This window comes from Stegastes partitus, unplaced genomic scaffold, assembly GCF_000690725.1.
Source record: "Stegastes partitus isolate 25-593 unplaced genomic scaffold, Stegastes_partitus-1.0.2 Scaffold637, whole genome shotgun sequence".
NCBI lineage: Eukaryota > Metazoa > Chordata > Actinopteri > Pomacentridae > Stegastes > Stegastes partitus.
The window spans coordinates 1-20,094 of NW_007578368.1; the positions used below are offsets into that span (position 1 = coordinate 1).

General features: G+C 40.5%; 1 protein-coding gene across 3 annotated transcripts; it reads left to right on the forward strand.

The window, feature by feature from the left end:
• Positions 1-661: 661 nt before the first annotated feature.
• On the forward strand, positions 662-19,242 carry med24 (mediator complex subunit 24). 3 transcript variants are annotated; one of them, XM_008289785.1, is made up of 27 exons: positions 662-666; positions 5,111-5,159; positions 5,426-5,556; positions 5,638-5,720; positions 5,824-5,862; positions 5,951-6,024; positions 6,892-7,115; positions 7,472-7,583; positions 7,724-7,874; positions 8,586-8,699; positions 9,089-9,142; positions 9,310-9,392; positions 9,522-9,608; positions 9,826-9,937; positions 10,236-10,378; positions 10,534-10,571; positions 10,666-10,748; positions 10,976-11,154; positions 11,516-11,615; positions 12,733-12,908; positions 13,012-13,276; positions 14,758-14,939; positions 15,022-15,115; positions 15,315-15,414; positions 16,406-16,486; positions 17,555-17,703; positions 18,882-19,242. In XM_008289785.1, the coding sequence occupies exons 3-27, from the start codon at positions 5,427-5,429 to the stop codon at positions 18,996-18,998; spliced, it is 2,970 nt and encodes a 989-aa protein (XP_008288007.1). In that variant the 5' UTR covers positions 662-666; positions 5,111-5,159; position 5,426; the 3' UTR covers positions 18,999-19,242. The 3 variants fall into 3 exon arrangements, with proteins under 3 accessions (XP_008288007.1, XP_008288006.1, XP_008288008.1); XM_008289784.1 differs by lacking the exon at positions 662-666 and having other exon boundaries at positions 5,073-5,159; XM_008289786.1 differs by lacking the exon at positions 662-666 and having other exon boundaries at positions 5,073-5,159; positions 9,838-9,937.
• Positions 19,243-20,094: the final 852 nt, after the last annotated feature.

Below are 20,094 nucleotides of genomic sequence, written 5' to 3' on the forward strand. Positions count from 1 at the left end.
GGACAGGTCTCTATATTGCAGGGCTACACTTAGAGACAGACAACCAAGCACACTCACATTCACACCTACAGACAATTTAGAATCACCAATGAACCTCAACATGTTTTTGGACTGTGGGAGGAAGCCGGAGAACCCAGAGAGAACCCACGCTGCAGGGGGAGGACATGCAAACTCCACTCAGAAAGATCCCAGATGTCCTAACCCTGTTTAATGCAACCAAATTTATCAAATTTTTCTTGGTCTCATTTGACCAAAAAAAATGTGTATTTCAGAGGTAGATTGAGCAATGATAGTAGAGTCATTGATGTCCTTTTAGGAGACCAACCACTGTGGCCATTGATTAGTGGTACTACAGTTCATTCTATACCTCCTAAATACAGCTGCAACTGTGTTTGTACTCATTTTAGTCGGTTACAGATCTTCCTGTATCATTTTCCATATTTATGAAGTCTTCCAATCAGATTTTTCATTTCATTTGGCAATTCTTTTCCATGTGGAGCCATAAACCAGCCATGCAGACAAGAACACAGCCTAGAGGTTTTAAACTGAAAAAGTTTAAGTGTTAACAAGCAGTTTTATAACAATATTCATTCGTTAGATGAATTTGAAATCATAGGTGCATGTCGTTTAGTTTCAGTGATCACAGGTTTTCTAATTTGTGTTTCAGTGATCAGTGTGTTTCTATTTTAGAGCCTGTATTTTCAATATTGTCTTTCTAAAGTATTTCGTTTTAATTGTTCATGAGAGGAAATCTTCAAAATAATCCAATTATTAAGAGTATTACAATCTGAATCATTCAACGTTTCAGGATGTTGCACTTTCTGTTGTATACTGTAGTAAGCTGTTGTGACATTACGTCATCAAGGAATTGTGTGTAAATTATGCAACAGCAAATTTGATAATCAGGATCCCTTGGGAATGTCCCTCCTGTGACTCCCAGGGAACAGTTGATTGAGCCAGCTGGGGTCTGGACTCATTTGCTCACATGATATGAAGCAAAAACTGTTACACCTACCAAAGTCTTCCAGAGTCAATTAAAGGATACGAAAGGATAGAAGGAAGGGGCCCAGCCAGGCTCTATGCCAGCTAGCCCACATAGACCAGTTATAATTAATGCTGGAGCAAACTCCCTGTAGCCTGAACCGTTGATGACAGTAAAATGAGGGGAAACTGTGTTGAAGGGGCTATATAAAGCTCTTCAGTGTCAAACCACATGTGGCTCTGTAGCTAACACTTTCACTGCTAGAGGTACTCCCAGTTAGTTCCTGTGATAGTATCTCTCACTCAAAGATGCCAAAGGAATTCTGAGGTCTGTGTTACTATAGCACTGCCTGGAATTTATATAGATCCTATACAAACAACGTGACTGTATTAAAGTGAAGTATAAATTAAGTTATTCTATAAAGAGATACAGAATATGTATTTTTGTAAACAGATATTTAACAACAGTTTGCATACCAACACAGTCACGTTGTTTATATAGGTCCTATACAAACAACGTGACTGTATTAAAGTGAAGTATAAATTAAGTTATTCTATAAAGAGATGCAGAATATGTATTTTTGTGAACAGATATTTAACAACAGTTTGCATGCCAACACACAGGCTCGAGTTAGAAAACATAAAAATACAGACAGAGTTGACAGGAAGTATAAATTTCTCCTTTTAAGATCCTAAAATGTGATGGGACTTTATCAAGTGACAGAGTCCAAATGGAAAAGACACAACAGCCATGTCCCACTGCCCACGCTTGTCGTCTTGTGTAAAAAGCCCAGTGGTGTCATCCATTAGCTGCCAGCGGTGGCCAAATACACATTAAAAGATTGCACCCATTTTCTAAGAAGCACTACCCTCGGTGGATGGCATGATCCTAGAACTCACAACACCTTCACCCCTCCAACCACAACATACTTTTGGCCTCTTTTAAAGAAACTGTTTTGACTAGTCTAGTATAACTTCACCCCAGCTCTGAGCCTAACTCCACCCATTGCGTAATGTTGAAAAATGCTTCCAAGTAGGCGAGAGGCTGACAGGGGGGCAGGCGTGGATGTATGAGGCAGGAGCTACTCTTTGACATCCCCGGGACAGAGAAAAATGGGGGGCACCACAAAATCTGTCACAGCTACACCAAAGAGGGCTCGTTTGAGGTGGAGCGCTTTTCCCCTCTAGAATTCCTTGAAGCAGACATTAGTGTGGTGGAGGACCATGGTGGTCTCCAGCCTTTTTTCTCCTCTGAAAGCAGCCCTCGTAGTTCTCCTGCGGTGGTTCTTGCGGTTGGAACGCACACAAAGGTTTGGGTCATCCTAAAATTTCCTGTAGTGGGAAATAGTCCTGCGTCAGCACTGGTTCTACAATGTTCCCAGTGACTGAAAACAGTAGATGGTGTGTTGAGCCATGACAAGACAATTTTTATAAATTTGGTAAAAATGTCAATGTTAGGCATTGATGTGTTTCATCACAGTAGGGTCATCATTTAGTTTATAGCTCAAGTATATGTTTAGTTGTGCAGGTCCCTTTTAAATATGGCTGTATTGCATTTATCTGCTTTGGTTTAGGGTCCAGATTTTTTTTAAATATACTATGAAATCAGTTTTCTTCATAATACCACAGAAAGTCATAACATTTTGAAATATTCCACTTACAGTTTCTATTTGTACCAACCAAAGTCGGTTAGTGTAGCTTAGGCATGAGATGTTTTAACAATTTGTCCATGTCTCTCACCTATTATTAATAGTAATTAGCTTCTACACCAATGACGTAGTCAGTGGAGCTCTAACCTGAGAAAGGAGCCGTGTGCAACATTAAACGTGCCGCCACATTATGTGCCTTATCTTCAAATCGGAGACAGGAGGTGCCTCTAGTCTATCCTGATTCATGAAGCAACATGAATGGACAACCTGAGGGGACATGAAGGGGCCACTCTCATTTCCTGGCTCTGAACCCTTGGTAATTACCTCTGTGTGCCCAAAGGCCCTCAGTGTGTCTTTAAGGAAGAGAGAATGAAAGACATTAAAGTTGTGTAGAAAAAAAAACAGAACAGTCTTACTGTAACAGATAGAAAGTTGTACAACAGCTTAGAGACACGGGCATGAAATATTAATTCTATTTACTATTATTTAATGACTATTATCCTCTTCCGCCTCTCTGTGAAGTACACGCAGGTGGATGGTTTATGGGTCAGTTACCAATTCCCCACATTGGATTTGATAAACTGCTTACACAAAACACAACGCAAAATATAATCCACAAAGTATAAAACTGTTATTTCCTGAGGTCTGATGATAGTAACGGTTGTTCAGGTCAGTACAATGGAGCTCAAAGGTATTGGTGAGAAAGAAAGAGCCAGTAAAATTATATTTGAAAAACTGAAAAACATTACTCAAATATTTTTCTAAATAATACTCATAAACATCAACAGAAGATTTTGCGAACATTTTGTGTTTTCCATCTGGAAATTAGACAGCCAAGAGTCACACTGTGGTAATTTTGAGAGACTCTGAATACTAGAAACTAAATGTGAGGGAGTCCCATTGTATCAGGATAAGCCAATAGCTTAAATCTTACATCACAGGATCACACACGAGAAAAATAAGAGTCAGCAAAATTGAGTCTGTCCCAGCAGTGAAGTCATGAGAACAGACACAGAGCTGCGACTACAGACTCTCTGCTCTCCCCAGGGGTAGACTCAAATCTGTCAGCACCCTTTGCTAATGCAGCTCTCTGTTGAAGGCAAAAAGGATAAGATCCTTCTCCACAACTACACCTCCACACACACACATACGCCTTACAACCTGAATACACCTCCAACCCTAGCCTACCTACGCTATGCCAGGATGCATGGATCATCTCTCCATGGCTGGCATCGCTCTGTCCCTGGACGCAGACCTCACTCCAGCCAGGACACCGTCTCCAGTGTCAAGCAGAATGAGGGTCTTTGTTATTGCAGACTCAATACAGGATCGTCATTTGCAGAAGTAGCTCGGAGGTTTTGATATGGAGAACAGTATCCCTTTTAACACGGACAACTGAGTGCAAAAGGGAAAACGAGACATTAAGAAAAACTCTGCAGATCATGCTTGAGTACAACCTTTTATATGATAAACAGTTTCAGTACTGTTCTAACCTAAATGCAGTTTGTGGGGACTTCTGTTATGAACAAATAGATTTCTTTCTACAGGAATACTGCTTATTAACCTCTACATAAGAAATCTCCCCCAAACGTTGCACTGCACTTCGCTCCTCTTGCCCTCTGAACTACGTTTCTGGCAAAGCAAGGAGTGTTTTCAGGGCACGTATTGTTATTTTTTTTATTTTTTTGCTTTCCTTTCCACCCCTGAGGTGTGCCATAATAGACAAAAACCCTGCTGAAAAGGACTAGATTGACACACAAAAAAGACGAAACTACAGTCAGACAGTGAATCACACAATTGAATGAGGTGGTTACATAAGACAACAAAGCATTTCACTGTATTCCATGGACTAGATAATTGGTTAAAAATAAATGAAACAAAGGTATTTGAAATAACTCAAGACATCTTTAAACTTTGCTGACAGATGACATGAGGAGACTTTTTGTCTGAATCAAACTAATGTTAGCAAGGTAGCTGCACACCGCAAGATTAACTCAGTTTAAATAACATTAAATCTCATTTTGGGTTGGCTTTATTCTGTCACAACAAAAACTTACATAAATATATATCAGTGTATATTATTATGACATATTCCAACATATTCACCATGCTAGGTACCAAACAAAAACACAGTGACACACACAACTGAGCTACACAACAAAAGTGTTAAGCTACAAGTCTAGAAAAACGTGTCATATTCGTACATTTCTCCAGTTAGGTATGTTTTTAAAGCAGCAAGGCGAACTGGCAATTTTTTTTTTCAGCTCACCTTCCTCCCTGACTTCAAGACCGAGCTTTGACTTTTAACTTTGTAAAGGCCGCCATCTTGTGAAATAATGACGCTATTACCGCTGAGCGCTGAGGAGGTGGACTTCTCTTCAACCAATCAGCGGACAGAATATTGAGACGTCGGGAGTTCAACCAATGAGCGTTGACGTCTTTCACAGCAAAAATGTTACCGGATTCATTGCGAGCCTGAGGATCTGTAAACAAATATCTTTATAAGCTTCGAAAATTTACCAAAGTGAGGTGAGCATTTACGTTAAATAACAGCGAAATGTGACTGAGTTTGGTGTTATGTACTGTGTGTGTTTTAGCATCCGGTAAAACGGGTTTATTTGAAGTAATTAGCTAGTGAATGGCATAGCTAGCTAACGGCTAACATCAGCTAAGTAAGTTAGCTAACGAATAAAGCAAATTTAGCTAGAATGCGTGATATCGTAAGTAAGTAGCGCTGGTGGCGACTGAGGCTTGGAAATCTGGTTTTAATAAAAGTGTGTACTCGTCGCTACCAGGATGAAGGTGGTCAATTTGAAGCAAGCCATTCTGCAGGCATGGAAGGAGCGTTGGAGTGACTACCAGTGGGCTATCAACATCAAGAAAAACTATCCAAAAGGAGCAACATGGGACTATCTCAATCTTGCAGGTTAATGATAATTATTCAACATTGCATTGTTACCTTACTGAAATTTCTGCTGTATCTCTAAATGCTCTTTGTGTTCCCCAGAGGCCCTGATGGAGCAGGCAATGATTGGTCCCTCTCCCAACCCACTCATTCTGTCTTACCTCAAATATGCCATAAGTTCTCAGGTGAGAGAAGAAGCAGTGTTGTGAAAAATGGTGTAACTAAGCAGTTTTTCTAACAGAACTGACCGTTTTTGCAAGATGTGACTGTTGTTCTCTCTTGCTTTAGATGGTGTCTTATTCCAGTGTGCTCACAGCAGTCAGCAAGGTAGTTTAATGCTTGATAATAATAATATATAATTATGATTTCTACTATAAGATGTGCAAGATTTTTACAAATATGTCTGTCGTAATAGTTTGAAGATTTTTCCCGGGAGCTGTGTGTCAAGTCTTTGTTGGAGATAATGGACATGTTCTGCCATCGACTCAGGTATGTTGAATAATTACAGTGTACAGTGTTATACATTTTCAACGCTTTATATGACCAGCATGTGTATATATACAGAAATAAAATGAAATTCTCACCAAGTATTTCATACTAACAAGTATTCTATGTTTTGTTTGGTATCAGTGTGAAAAATATTGTTAGCTTAAAGATGAAACTTTTAAAGACTGCTGTAATTTTATCTTCATATCCCAACTCAGCCATTACTAGAGAATTTTTAATCTACTTGTCAGATATTTCAGATTTTGAATCAGTTGCATAATGAGAAATAACAACTACCTTTTCATGCTTTTATCTTTAATACTTCCTGAGATATTGACATTCAAACATAGGATTAAATTTCAATGTGCAAAAAACATATTGAATGTGGGTCAAAGGGGATTTTTAAAAATTCTTGTTATTAGATTTCACTTTATTTTTCACCACAATGGGGAAACTCACCTTGTTGCAGCAGTATGGATACAGGAAAGAGCACAAAATGATTATTATCTCTGAAAGTATTTGGTAGGTAAATCTAAACACCATTTTAGATATCCACAGTTCATGATAAAAGAAAGCGTCAAGTTACAGAGATGGTTGAGCAGAATGATGATTGGACATGAAATAACCCAAATATGAATATGTAATTTACTGTTGATCTCAACTCTCAGAATATCATCTGTAGTAAACTCAGGCAAGCATTTGTGCTCTCTGAGTAGGCTATGAAATTATGTTTTATGAAGCTGAGAATTTATGCCAAAATGAATATGATAATGTAATGAAAATCTTGCGTGTTATTTACTCAGATAACTTGCAGCTTCTTCTCATTCAATCGATCTTTAACTCACTGCTTTCGCTCTCTTGCTCACTCAGCTGTCACGGGAAAGCAGAGGAATGCATCGGGCTGTGTCGGGCTCTGCTGGGAGTAGTGGTGTGGTTGCTGCAGGGCTGTGCATGGTACTGTGAGAGGCTGAGAGAACTGGGTCCTTCACCCAGCACTGAGGCCAGTCTGAGAGCCTGCCAGGAAAGGCTACACAGTCTGATGAACAGCACCAAGAACAGAGCTCTGGTCCACATTGCACGACTGGAGGAACAAGGTTTGTGTATTCATAGGGTTGTGCACAATTGAGCTAAACTGGCAAAGTTTGTCTATCACAAATTCATTTTAAATTTTTTTTATTTTTTGTAATTTCGGCTGAAATTTCCCTGAAGTGTGGTTTTAAAAGCAGGCTTGTTTTGCCTTTTATGACTAAGTACCCTTTTGCCAAACACATGCGTTTGTGAGATGAAATATCCAAATTTGGAGATTAAATATTATCAAAAATATCAGCCATCAGCAGATGTAATCCTGGAATGCCACCTGAGCTAAAACAACAGTTTTAGCCGTATTCTGCTGTCCATAGTTGTACTGAACATGGTATCTCACAGTGCTTCCGCTGCTCTTCTTCTACAGGTTCCTGGAGCAACGTAGAACAAGCAGTGCTAAAAGTGACGGATGCCCTCAGCAGTGTGCCTAACCAGACGCTGAGGACTAAATTAGAGGAGAGCTTGTCACTAGTGAAAAGGTGAGATGTCCTCACTCATATTAATGACACTGAACGAATGAACTTTGTTGTAGCGCTACGAAACTTTAACATGACAGCGGTTTCATTTAACGATGATCATAATCCATCTTCCTTGTGCTAATTCATCACTCTTTCGTCAGTATTCCGCTGATGCTGTCTGTGCAGAGTGACCCTCCACACCGTGCCTCCTTCCCATCAATTCATGCCTTCATAATGCTGGAAGGCACAATGAATTTGACTGGGGAGACACAACCACTGGTCGAGCAGCTAATGATGATTAAGAGAATGCAGGTAAATTATATTTCTGCATTAAATTGCAGAAAAATCTAACATGCAGTTTGCTTTAGATGACTAACTTTAAGTTATTAGATCTCTTTTATTACCTGGAAGACATTTTTATCAACATGAGCAGTGTCATATATTATATTAGGATGAAAAAAAACAAGCAATCCTCTCATTTTTCAGAGGTACTCTTGTGTTTTGCATGCAGCAGAACAACTTTACTTTTGTTAATTAATTAGCTAATAGTGAAATTTTCATCCAATGACATTTATGATGCCAAAACAGTTTCCACAGAGTAGTTTTAGTAAGGGTTTTTTGGAAATGTGATATTATTTTTTAAAAGTAAATGCTTTCAAATTACGTAACTTACAAAGTGCAACCTTGTCTGGACAGAGTTTTTGCTTCACATAGTTATGGAGAAAATTTTTAACTTAGCTTTTCCGCTGAATTTTTCAATGAATTAAAAGTCATTACAAGCCTGACATCTTTCGAAATGCTGCTTGAACTTTGGATTTTAAATAAACTAACTAAATACTACAATATCTTAACATGTCACTAAAACATCTTTGAATAAAGTGTTATTAAGTTTGAATTGCATTTCTTTTTATTTCCTAGAATCTTCCAGTTTCACTGTCAATGCGCTGGTGTATGCTGTCTGTGCTGTTATGTGTTTTTACTTTTGTTTAGTAGATGCCAACCTCAATTGTTTGCTTCTTTCAGCGAATCCCTGCTCCTCTTTTTGTCCTGGAGATATGGAAGGCCTGCTTCACCGGCCTCATTGAGTCACCAGAGGGCACAGAAGAGCTGAAATGGACTGCCTTCACTTTCCTCAAGGTAAGATCTGTTTAACGACTTATCCCGCTGTTTATCTATTCTTTTCATCTGTCTTTCCCTGACTTTAGTGGTAGTGTATTGTTTATAATTTTGACTTTAATTCAATAATAGAAATAACCTTGTTGAGCTGAAATTTAAGTCAACATCAATCTATCCACGTTTGTATTTTTGCCTTTTTACTTTTATGTGGTTTATTATTTTACTTTAGATTAGTGTGACTTTATTATATAAGGGAAATGAGGTACAGTGATTTTTATGTTGCCTCTGTGAGCTATATGTATTAATGACCAACTTACCTTTATTCATTTTAGCCTTTTATTGATTATTTCTAACTCCTTACATACAAATCCGTCACTAAAAGAACTTTATTTCTTGTCTCTTCGTTTTAGATCCCACAAGTTCTACTCCGGCTAAAGAAATATCCTCAGGGTGACAAAGGACAGGTAACACAACTGGCTTACTCATGTCTTTTTAACAAACGGACAAAGTGACACAATTAAGGACATTTAGCATTGCCAAACATACTTCATGTCTAAAGAAGCAAACATTGTTCAAATGTAATGCGATGAACGTTCATGAACATTTTAAACATGCTAAATGTATTTTCCAGGATTTCATGGAGGATGTGAATATTGCATTTCAGTACTTACTAAAGCTCACACCACTGCTGGACAAAGCAGATCAGAGATGCAAGTACGTGCTTAAAAATCCTACGACTCCTATGTTGATTGCATTTGCCCACCTCATGAGGCACTGCAGATAAGAAAACCAGCACCTTCATGCTTCTCATTCTTACTCATTTTTCTTGCTTCCTTTGCACAGCTGCGACTGCCTCGGAATGCTCCTACAGGAGTGCAATAAGCTCGGTCTCCTGTCAGATATAAACACAACCACCCTCACTTCAAAACGGTATGAGTTTCAATGCTATCAGCCAACACGTTTGATGCAGAATCTCAATTTTCAGAACTGCGTTGGATGGATTTTTTTTCTCGACGTTCACACAGTACAACACACCCCACATTCCCCGACACCTCCACCCCACCCCTCTCTCTCTCTCTCCTACACCCCTGCCCTCCTCTCCCCTCTTCTCCCCTCCTCTCCCTCTCCCCTTGCACATTTGATTCAGGACCGAGGACAGGGAGTTCGCCCCAAGGCTAAAGACCGCAGAAAATGCTAACATCCAGCCGAACCCGGGCCTCATCCTGAGAGCTGAGCCCACTGTCACCAATATTCTCAAGGTAGAGCACCGTAAATTGATCTAAAATGTACAGGGCATCGAAGCGTATTTACATTGGGCTGGGGATTACGGTCTGATCAGAAACAAGTAGTGTCCAGAATAGGTACAGAAATAGAGGTGACAGTAAGTCAGTCATCCACTGCCACTTACCACATCATGAAGCAAAAAATAGTATGTCGTGAACAAAACGTACTCGAAATGTCAAGTGTGAAAATGTCTCTCAACAATCACAGCACTACAAGGAATATAGCTCTGTATAAACAGCTAATGAGCATAACTCTTCCCTCTTTGTTAATTAGACAGTCGATGCAGACCACTCAAAGTCCCCGGAGGGCCTTCTCGGGGTCCTTGGGCACATGTTGTCAGGGAAGAGCCTGGATCTGCTCCTGGCTGCTGCAGCAGCCACTGGGAAACTCAAGTCTTTTGCCCGAAAGTTCATTAAGTGAGTAAATGCGAACTAGATTTGCAAGTAAAGAGAAATATTCCCTGTAGTTTCCAAAATATTGATTCTGGCAGAGACAGATTGAACATGCTGCCCTTTTTGCACAAGCTGCTATTTAACTGTTTTTTTTTTCCTTTTCTTTTCTTTTGTTCTAGGCTCAATGAGTTTCCCAAGCACATCAGCGGTGAAGGATGTGAGTTCAAGTACAAGAGTGACATGTTCCAATGTGGGAATTTCTTTCTTCACTGACATACTAACACTGTGGATGTTTCCCTCCTTTCCGTTAGCCAAGTCTGCATCCGTACGGGCCCTGCTCTTTGACATCTCCTTTCTCATGCTCTGCCATGTGGTCCAGACTTATGGTTCTGAGGTCAGTTCAAATCAAACCTGTCAAAATAGAGTCTTTTGATGGTCAGGGATGCAACGTTAGGTGCAGATTTCACTGTAAATGAACTTCCTCTTTCAGTGTAAGGCCACTCACTCTGCTTGCTGACCAGATTATTGTTCATTACCCAGAAATGTGTCATCTCTCTCTTTATCTTTCTTAATCGGATGTAAGTCATACAGTTCTTGGACAACTTGTGCCCCCCTCTGCAGGTGATTCTGTCAGACCCCAGTCCTTCAGGAGAGACGCCCTTCTTTGAAACGTGGCTGCAGACATGCATGCCTGAAGAAGGCAAGACTCTGAACCCAGACCACCCCTGCTTCCGACCTGAACCTGGAAAAGTGGAGAGCCTGGTGACCCTCCTAAACAACTCCCCAGAGATGAAACTAGTGTATGTTGCAGGCTAATCAGTAACTATTGAGCTCATCAACATATAAAGTTGCCTGTCATTGCGGCTCTGTTTTACATCAGATTTCACCTATAGTACGGTAAAACTTTCTACTAGTGCACAAAAGCATGACTTAAAACTGAATGCTGTAAACTTCAATACCACCTAAGAATAGCAAGTTTTGAAACTTTGTTTTATTCCCATCTGCATCTTATTTGACGTTAAATTATGTCCGATTATTTTCAGATAATTTGACTTGTGGACACATCAGTATTTCATTGTGTTATTTAGATTTTAATAATTACAATTTTGATGGTAATTTGTTAAATGTGGATTTTCCTCTGACCTTTATCTGTTGCAACAGGCAAGTAAAATGGCATGAAATCTGCCTCAGCACTCCAGCGGCCATATTGGAAGTTCTAAATGCGTGGGAAAATGGTGTGCTCTCTGTTGAGGCAGTACAGGTCCGTCCAACTTCACTTTTTGCTTCTTCTTGTCTTCCTGTGACTGAGAAATGTTCCTTTCTTGAGTGTCAAGTGGCTAATAGTGATGTGCGGATCGATACTGAAATATCCAACTTCCAGATCTTTATGCTCTAAAATCGATTCTCAAATCGAAATATCGATACTTTTGATACTTCAGTCACTTGAGGTAATGTATATCATTACCAGGAGCACAGTGGACACTAACTAAACTAGTGAGAGCTTGTCTAAATGACACGCCGTTGGTGGGAACTACTTTTTCTTTCGCCTGGGTAAGTGCGTAAGCGTTGCGGCACACTGCTCAACCAGTCTCAGCCTGTTAGCACAATGGCAGAGCGTAAATGGAATCAAACAGCCAAGACGCAGTTTGTGATGTTTAAATTTAAACCACAACACAGAATAGGAATTGCGATAAACTGGCATGGTGAAGTTAGAAAAATATATGTTAGAAAAGATGGGTACAAATAACATTTTATCTGTAAAATATATCTATTATTTACAATCAGTCTAATTTGCTTTCAGTGTTAAATGAATATTTTAAAATGTAGGTATTGACAAACTTGTGCAATTATTGTGGGATTTATTATATATGTCCTGTGTTTGGTTTTTCTGTTGTTGTATTAGCTCGGCTATGTTCTATATGAGGCCGCTACCTCAATATACTTTTTGAGTTTAAGTTTAAAATATATAAATGAATAAATTGCTCTGATGTCTTGTATAATCGCCGATACCAGCCTGAATTTTCCTCAGTATCGGATCGGAAAGGGAAATTGGTGGAATGGAACATTGTTAGTGGCTAGCGGTAACATGTGGAGTCATGTCTACTTTTGTAGTTGACTCATTCCACAACTGGGCATGTTGTATTCTGTGGAAACATGTTTTAACTTGTTGTAACTTGCAGCGGTTATGACATCATAAACTCTTAAAGTTGTAATCAATGTCTCATTTCTTCCCTATTCCATTCATGTTTTCACATCACGCAATGTGCAGCGATAACAGTTTTACTCAGAATTCTCTCTTCTTTTGACTCACTCAGCAGCTTCCTTAACCACATCCCTCCTTCCTCTTTTTTGCGGCTGTCACCTCTCTCTGAGTGTAGAAAATCACTGACAACATCAAGGGGAAGGTTTGCAGTATGGCCATTTGTGCAGTGGCCTGGCTGGTGGCCCACGTCAGGATGCTGGGACGGGATGAGAGGGAGAAGCCCCAGACCATGATCCGACAGCTTGTGACCCCTCTGTATGGGGAGAACACGCTGCAGTTTTACAATGAACGGTACAAACAAAAACACTTTAGTATATATTAACCAGCCTCCTCCTCAGTCCATCGTTAATTGAATGAACCATTAACCTGCCCCTCTCCCCTCAAATCTCTCCAGCGTGATCATTATGAGTTCCATCATGGAGCATATGTGCGCCGACGTCTTCCAACAAACAGCCGCGACTCTTCGTCCCCCAGTGGAGGGCCAGGAGCCGATCCCCTACCGCAACCTGCTGCCAGCCAAAGAGCCCATCCACACGGCCCTCAGCATGCAGTTCCAGGCGGTGCTACGCAAAGGCTGGGTGGACAGTCGAGCTCTGCACCTGTTTGAGAGTCTTCTCAACATGGGAGGGGTCTTCTGGTTCACTAATAATTTGGTGAAGGTAGGAGGGCTACGTTGTTTCATTACCTGATGATTGTTTTATTGATTGAAGGTGGACTATGGGATTGTGATCCAATACACTTTGTGCCAGATTCAGTAACTATCTCCCCTCATCCGCCAGTTGTCTGTTTTGTGTGTGCAATGGGGGAAAAAAAATATAACCCAGCTCTGAGATCAATAGTACGAAGCATGTTACCCAACATATTTGGGTGTCTTTTCAATATTTGGCTTCACTTAAACCAGGGGTGTCGAACTGCGGTCCTCGAGGGCCGTAATCCTGCATGTTTAAGATGTTTCCCTCTTCCAACACACCTGATTCAAATGATCAGCTCATCATCAAGCTCTGCAGAAGTCTGATAACGATCCTGATCATTTGAATCAGGTGTGTCGGAAGAGGGAAACATCTAAAACATGCAGGATTGCGGCCCTCAAGGACCGCAGTTCGACACCCCTGACTTAAACCATCAAGCACAGTCTGGTCTGGTCCCACCAAGCTGCTTATCAACTCAGTCAGTCAACTCAGAATTTCTGAATCTGACTGTGGGAATGTTTACTTAAAAGAGGTGGAGTTGGCAACGGTACAAAGCCCCCTGGAAGCTCTGGCAGTCGGATACCGACTGACATGTTAGCACGAGTCTGGAGAAATAAATTAGCCCACACATGACCTCTGTTCTTTCTCAAACAATCTCATATCACGATGTGCAGATGGTTGTTTCTGTCCAAATAAACCATACGCTATTCGTTAGCAGCGAAGGCGATGGTAGAGAAACACATTTGTTAGGAAAATTTGCACGTTTTACTGGAAAATATGTCAAATTTTCCAGTCGCGCAACATAGCAGGCCAAGACACAGCGTGTTTTTTTTTAATACGCTATGTCTTAGCCCTGTGTTTCACAAAAAATGGCTTAAGCACCAGTGGTTTCCCACCATAAAGCATGATGTGTATTTGTTTAGAATAGCAAAAGTCCTTCCATCCATTTGCTACACTTTGTCCTGTAGAGGGTCACTGGGTGCTGGAGCCTATCTCAGCTTGGGACTCACACTCTGCAGCCAGTTTAAAACCAAATACTACACAGAAAAACCCCAGCCAGTATGTTTGAACCCAGAACCTTCATGCTGTGAGGGGACAGTGTTAACCACCACACCACTATGCTGACCCTAATGTGTTGAATGCCTATATACATATGAGTGTATACTGGCAAAGCTTATATGTTTTTTGAATATTTTAAACCAACATATATTATCAATTTTCTTCTTCCTTGCCTTTTGCTCACAGAATTTCTTTTCACATCATCACCACTCGCATGATTGTTCACATATTTATGCATGCTTGTGGGAAAAAAAGCCAAAACAGAGCCCTGCTAATCAAAACAATCAAACTCCACATAATGCCTCCTAACTTGATTACTTTTTAATGCTATAGCTTCACAGAGACCTAGAGTATGTCAAACTACTTGATTTGTATATACTGTTTTATTTCAGGAGCTGCTGAAGGAGACGCGCCAGGAGTGGGCCAACCGGGTGGTGGAGTTACTCTACAGCATCTTCTGCTTGGACACTCAGCAGATCACGCTCACACTGCTGGGTACCATCCTGCCCAACCTGCTCACCGACTCCGCCCACTGGCACAGCCTGGCGGACCCCCCTGGAAAGGCGTTGGCCAAGTAAGAGGACGCCTTGACGGCTGCAGGAGTTTTGATATTTCGGCATCTGGTGTTAACGTTTTCTGTCCCGATGACGTTTCAGGTTGTCTGTGTGGTGCGCACTCAGCTCTTACTCCTCTCACCACAAAGGCTCGTTCTCAGCTCGTCAACGAAAAAGGCAAAGAGAAGATATTGAGGTAAAACCGTCAGACAAGGCCATGTGGCACAAAACCTGTGTATTGTGTTGTTCATCACTCAAAACGAACTATTCTTACTATGAGAAACAGGCATGATTGACTTTATTATTGCTGTGATCCACCTTCGTACACCTGATGCTGGCTCTCAAACCAATCAGTAGCTATTACCTCTAGTCTAATATGTGTGTTTTTACTGCAGGACTACAACAGCCTCTTTCCCTTGGACGACACTCAACCATCTAAACTTATGCGGCTGCTCAGCTCCAATGAGGACGAGCCTGTAGCTCTCTCCAGTCCAGGTCAGTCTATTAATGTCTGGGTTTTAATACACAGTTGAACTATGAAGCTTGTGACCTTTCAGACGTATATCCGTCAGTCTGAGCTGGGGGATTATGCAAAAACCAGATGGTTCTTTAAAACCTAACATACTTTCTAAGATCCTGTTACGAGCAGGTTATTTCTTGTAGGCACTAAATCAAAAAAAAGCACAAATAAGCCGGGCTTTATGAATCAGTGTGTCTCGGCATTAATTTCCTGTTGCATGTTTTGACCGGCAGCAGGTTCCAACGTGAGCACTGCGGTCTAATGTGGTGTTTTTTGCTTTGAACAACAATAAACAACACGACTGAGATCAACAATGACAGCAGTCGTAGCGTTGTGTTGCTATCCCGTGCTCCTTTCATCCTGCAGTCCACATGACTAATTTAGATCATCAGCTGTGGGAATTTTCATTTTTTTTCCATTTTAGCCACAGCTATACAGAGAAATCCCCAGAAAGGATGTCAAAGAACGGTGTGTTGCATGACTCAGGAAAAAATTTGAAAAGTAAGAACTTGGTAATTCATTTAGAAACTGATGCTCCGATGTACTGGACAACATTTCTTTATCAACAAATGAATAAATAGCTTGACTGAAATATGAATGATTTTTAGTCTTTGACATTTTTTTTTAATAATTCGAAATGAATGTCACCACTGATATGATGCAGTGAAAACTTAGCTTTTATTTTGTGTATAAGAAAAACAGGTAGTCCTCTTTAAAAGAAACTGAAATGTGTCCCTCTCAGTTATTTTAAGAACTAGAGAATATTGAGCAACACAGCGGTGGAAGGAAGTCTGACTGACTTTTGCACCCTTTAGTGAAGAACCACCAACAGAACAGTCGACAGAAAATTTCAACTTCCCTGTTGATATTCCGCTGTTTTGTGTGTAATTTCTTTCCTCAAATGACTGTGAATGAAAGGAAAACAAAACTTGTCAGCTTCTTCTCATGTGTCGTGTAACCTCACAGGAGACCGATCGATGAGCAGTTCCCTGTCTGCGTCTCAGCTGCACACTGTCAACATGAGGGACCCTCTGAACCGAGTCCTGGGTGAGACTTTGTCCACACGCACTGTTCTTTATAACAGAGAAATTACCAGCATCTGTCTGCGCTCCTCCTGTTTGAATAAATATCACATTGACAAGTAAGAAATAAAAGTAAAATCCGACATGAGTGAATATTGTGTGGAGTTGTTTCCAAGGGGAAGTTTAGGAAATTCATTTTCTGAAAAGGATTTAAAGCATATGACCTCCACAGCCACCCCAGCTCATATTCGGCATTCCCACTTGAGGAATAGCAGTCTTAATCAAAACACACGTTGAGGGGAACGATCTCGTGGAGGACCGGTTTTACTTCCCTCCTCCAGTTCTACAGTCTGGTACAATCTATGTCAAAGAGTACTGGCTGTGTATGTGGGCTTACAGTAGCTCCAGAGCACACTAAGACACTTGTTGTTTTTGTGTTGGTCAGTCCCTCGATTTATTGCGTTTTATGTAATTGCTATAATAAATGTTTTTTTGTTGCCAAAGTTAAATTAAAATAAATGTTGTAAACCAAGGCAGGCACATCTGCGACTAAAACATAACGTGTATTCGAATGGATGAAATTAAGAAAGTTATTAGTCAGCCAAGAGTTTAAAAGAGAATCCGGTATGTTTCATCCTTTCCCATAACTGTGGCAAATTGCACATTTACTCGTCATTCTAACCATGCACTCTCCACCTCCTTTGCATTCCCGTGTGCACTTTAAAGCAGACTTGGAACAAAAATGATTCATGTTTAGAAACCTGCAAAGACCTTATCTATACTCACTAAACCTCATTTTCCAGAACTCTCCACAGTGGAGCTGAAGAGTGCAAAGTTCAAATGATGCTTCGAGCCACATTCATGACAAATGCAGCAGGTTGACATAAATCTGAGTTCGTTTTTAACTTGGTCATCTTCTTAATGTCCTGAAGTGAATGTGAGAATCTTGCAGCAACAGTGTAAGTGTTATTTCTTTGGAGGAGTATTTCTAAATGCCCTATTAACAAACCTCCACTAGCTCAGGAAAAGCCATAAACCTGACAGATGTAAAGTAATACACAATGACAATGTCCATCTGTTCTCTTCTCCACAGCCAACCTTTTCCTCCTCATTTCCTCCATCCTGGGCTCCAAGATGGCAGGACCCCACACACAATTTGTGCAGAGTTTTATGGAGGAATGCGTTGAGTGCCTGGAGCAGGGAAGTCGTGGGAGCATCCTGCAGTTCATGCCCTTTACAATGGTGAGTTACGAGACAGGAGGAAAAGAAGCTGAGACAGGTGGAGATAAGGAGGGAGAGGAGTGGCTGTTGAGTCAGACATGATTGGAACCATTCACAATTCCTCCTTAAATATTTTAGGTGTTTTTTTTGCTTAGAATTCACACGTTTAAAGGTTAGTTGGTTTGGCAAAGATTGAGAAAGAATCGCAGCATCATCATCTATGAAAGCCACATGTATCCATAAGAGATGATCGTTTTTAAAAACTGGGCTTTTCAAAAAAATTGGGGTGTTCGAGTTGTTATATTCACAATGATATTCAGCCTATCTGCGGTGGAAGAAGTATGTAGACCCTTAAGTAAGAGCACACCAATGTTAAAATACTCCATTACAACGCAGTCCTGCGTGAGTAATCCAGCTTTACTAAATATACACAAGTATTAGCAGCACAAAGTTGATGAAGTATTAAAGTAAAAATGCTGATTTGGTTCCTCTGTGATATATATATAAATAAATAAATATATATATATACATTACATCATTAGTTTATAAATACAGAAGCATCTTGTGTCAGCAGCATGTTGCAGTTGCTGCTGCAAGTGGAGCTACTTTAACTACTTTATATACAGTTTAACCCTTAACTATGTGTTGTGTTTTAAAAGCTTGTTTTATCCATTGCACCAAACCTTCATCTTATAAGTAAAAGAGTGGAAAGTGCAATGTTTCCCTCTGAATTGTGGTGGAGTAGAAGTATGAACTAGTTTAAAAAGGAAACACTCAAGCACAAGTCCGTCCAAATTGTTCTTAAGCACAGTACCCCCTAAATGTGCTTCACTACTTTCCACCACTGCAGCTTATTTATTACTCAGAAGTATTTTCGGCAGCCAGTTACCACGAGATCCTACACAGCGCTTTCTGGAAAGGGAACCTGAATTGCACCATCTGACGTTGGAGAAAATGCCCTGTCAACAATCGACAGTGAGAAAATGAATTGGTTTAGAGGAGCTTTTTCTTGGGTTGTACTCATCCACTTAAAGAACTAACGGGCACTAAAAACCAGATCAAAGGTCAAAACATGCTGTTTGGGAGGAAAAAAAAGAAGAAAAAGAAGCATGACCTGGAGTCTTGAGCAACACGACTCCCACTGAAGTGTTTCTTCAAACATCTGAAAGTAATGGGTGTCTATCTTTCTATGCATCCAGGTTTCCGAGCTGGTGAAGCTGCCCGCTCTGGCCAAACCTAAAGTCGTCCTGGCTATCACTGACCTGACTCTGCCGCTGGGGAGGAGAGTAGCTGCTAAAGCCATCTCTGCTCTATAAACTCTGGGTTTAAATTTACCTCGCTACCAAATTGACAAAGTGATCCTCTGTTGGCGGGTGAAGTAAAGCCCGGTGGTAAAAACAAAACAGGAGCCCTCTGTGTGGCTGGACTATCGATTTAATGCAGTTTGAATGTGTTTATACTCGTGTTTCTCTAAACAGTTTTGCTATCCTTTTTCATGGTCCTTTTCACACTCGTGTAAATAAGTTTTCAAATAAAAGAAAACTCCTGGTGAAGATCTAACTTCTTCTTTTCTGCCGATATTATTCAAAGTGAGTTTCATTCAATCTGTGTTTATTACCACATCGCATTATGAGTATGTCACATCTGGAAGTTACCATAACATGACACCTGACCGCTGTGATTCGCCCCTGAGTCAGGACAATCACATGCTGACAAGCCAACCACATGATGCGACGTGAACGGACTGATCCTCTGAATGACAGAGGTGGTCACCCACCGCTTGCAACACTTCCTCAAGAAAGCCATCTGACAGAACGGTGGAAGTGACGACACCAGAGCCTTTTTTTTTTTTTTTCCCCACTTTTAGTTGCGCTTCTCCGCTACAGTATGAACTTCAGTGGAAGTGTAGACGTAATTTCATGGGTGTCAGCTTGTGCCAGTGCCCGCTGCGTCACCGTGTGTAGTCATTGGCATAAAAAGAGGAACGACACTCTTTTCAGGAAAAGGTTTTTTTTCTTTTATTGAAATATCAAAAAATACAAGCATGTGCAGCAGGTTTTGAAATAAAGATTCATACAAAAATAATTATACAGAGTTCATTAGTCCTAAACGTGCCCCCAGTCCCCTTAATGAGTGTTAATAAAGTTCATACATGTCTTATAGATGGATGTTCAGTTTTGCTAAACGATGTTGCTAGTCAACAGGCCTGTGTTCAGTTCAGTTCAGCTTTATTTATATAATGCCCATTCATAACATAAGTTATCACATAGTAAGGTGAAATAGAGAACAGAGAACATGACATGAATGCTGCCTTTGGATTCCCTATGAGCAAGCAGTCTGCAACGGAAGGAACCAAAACAAAACCCTCTTTAACGAGGAGGGAAAAACAATAATTATAATAATAATAATAAT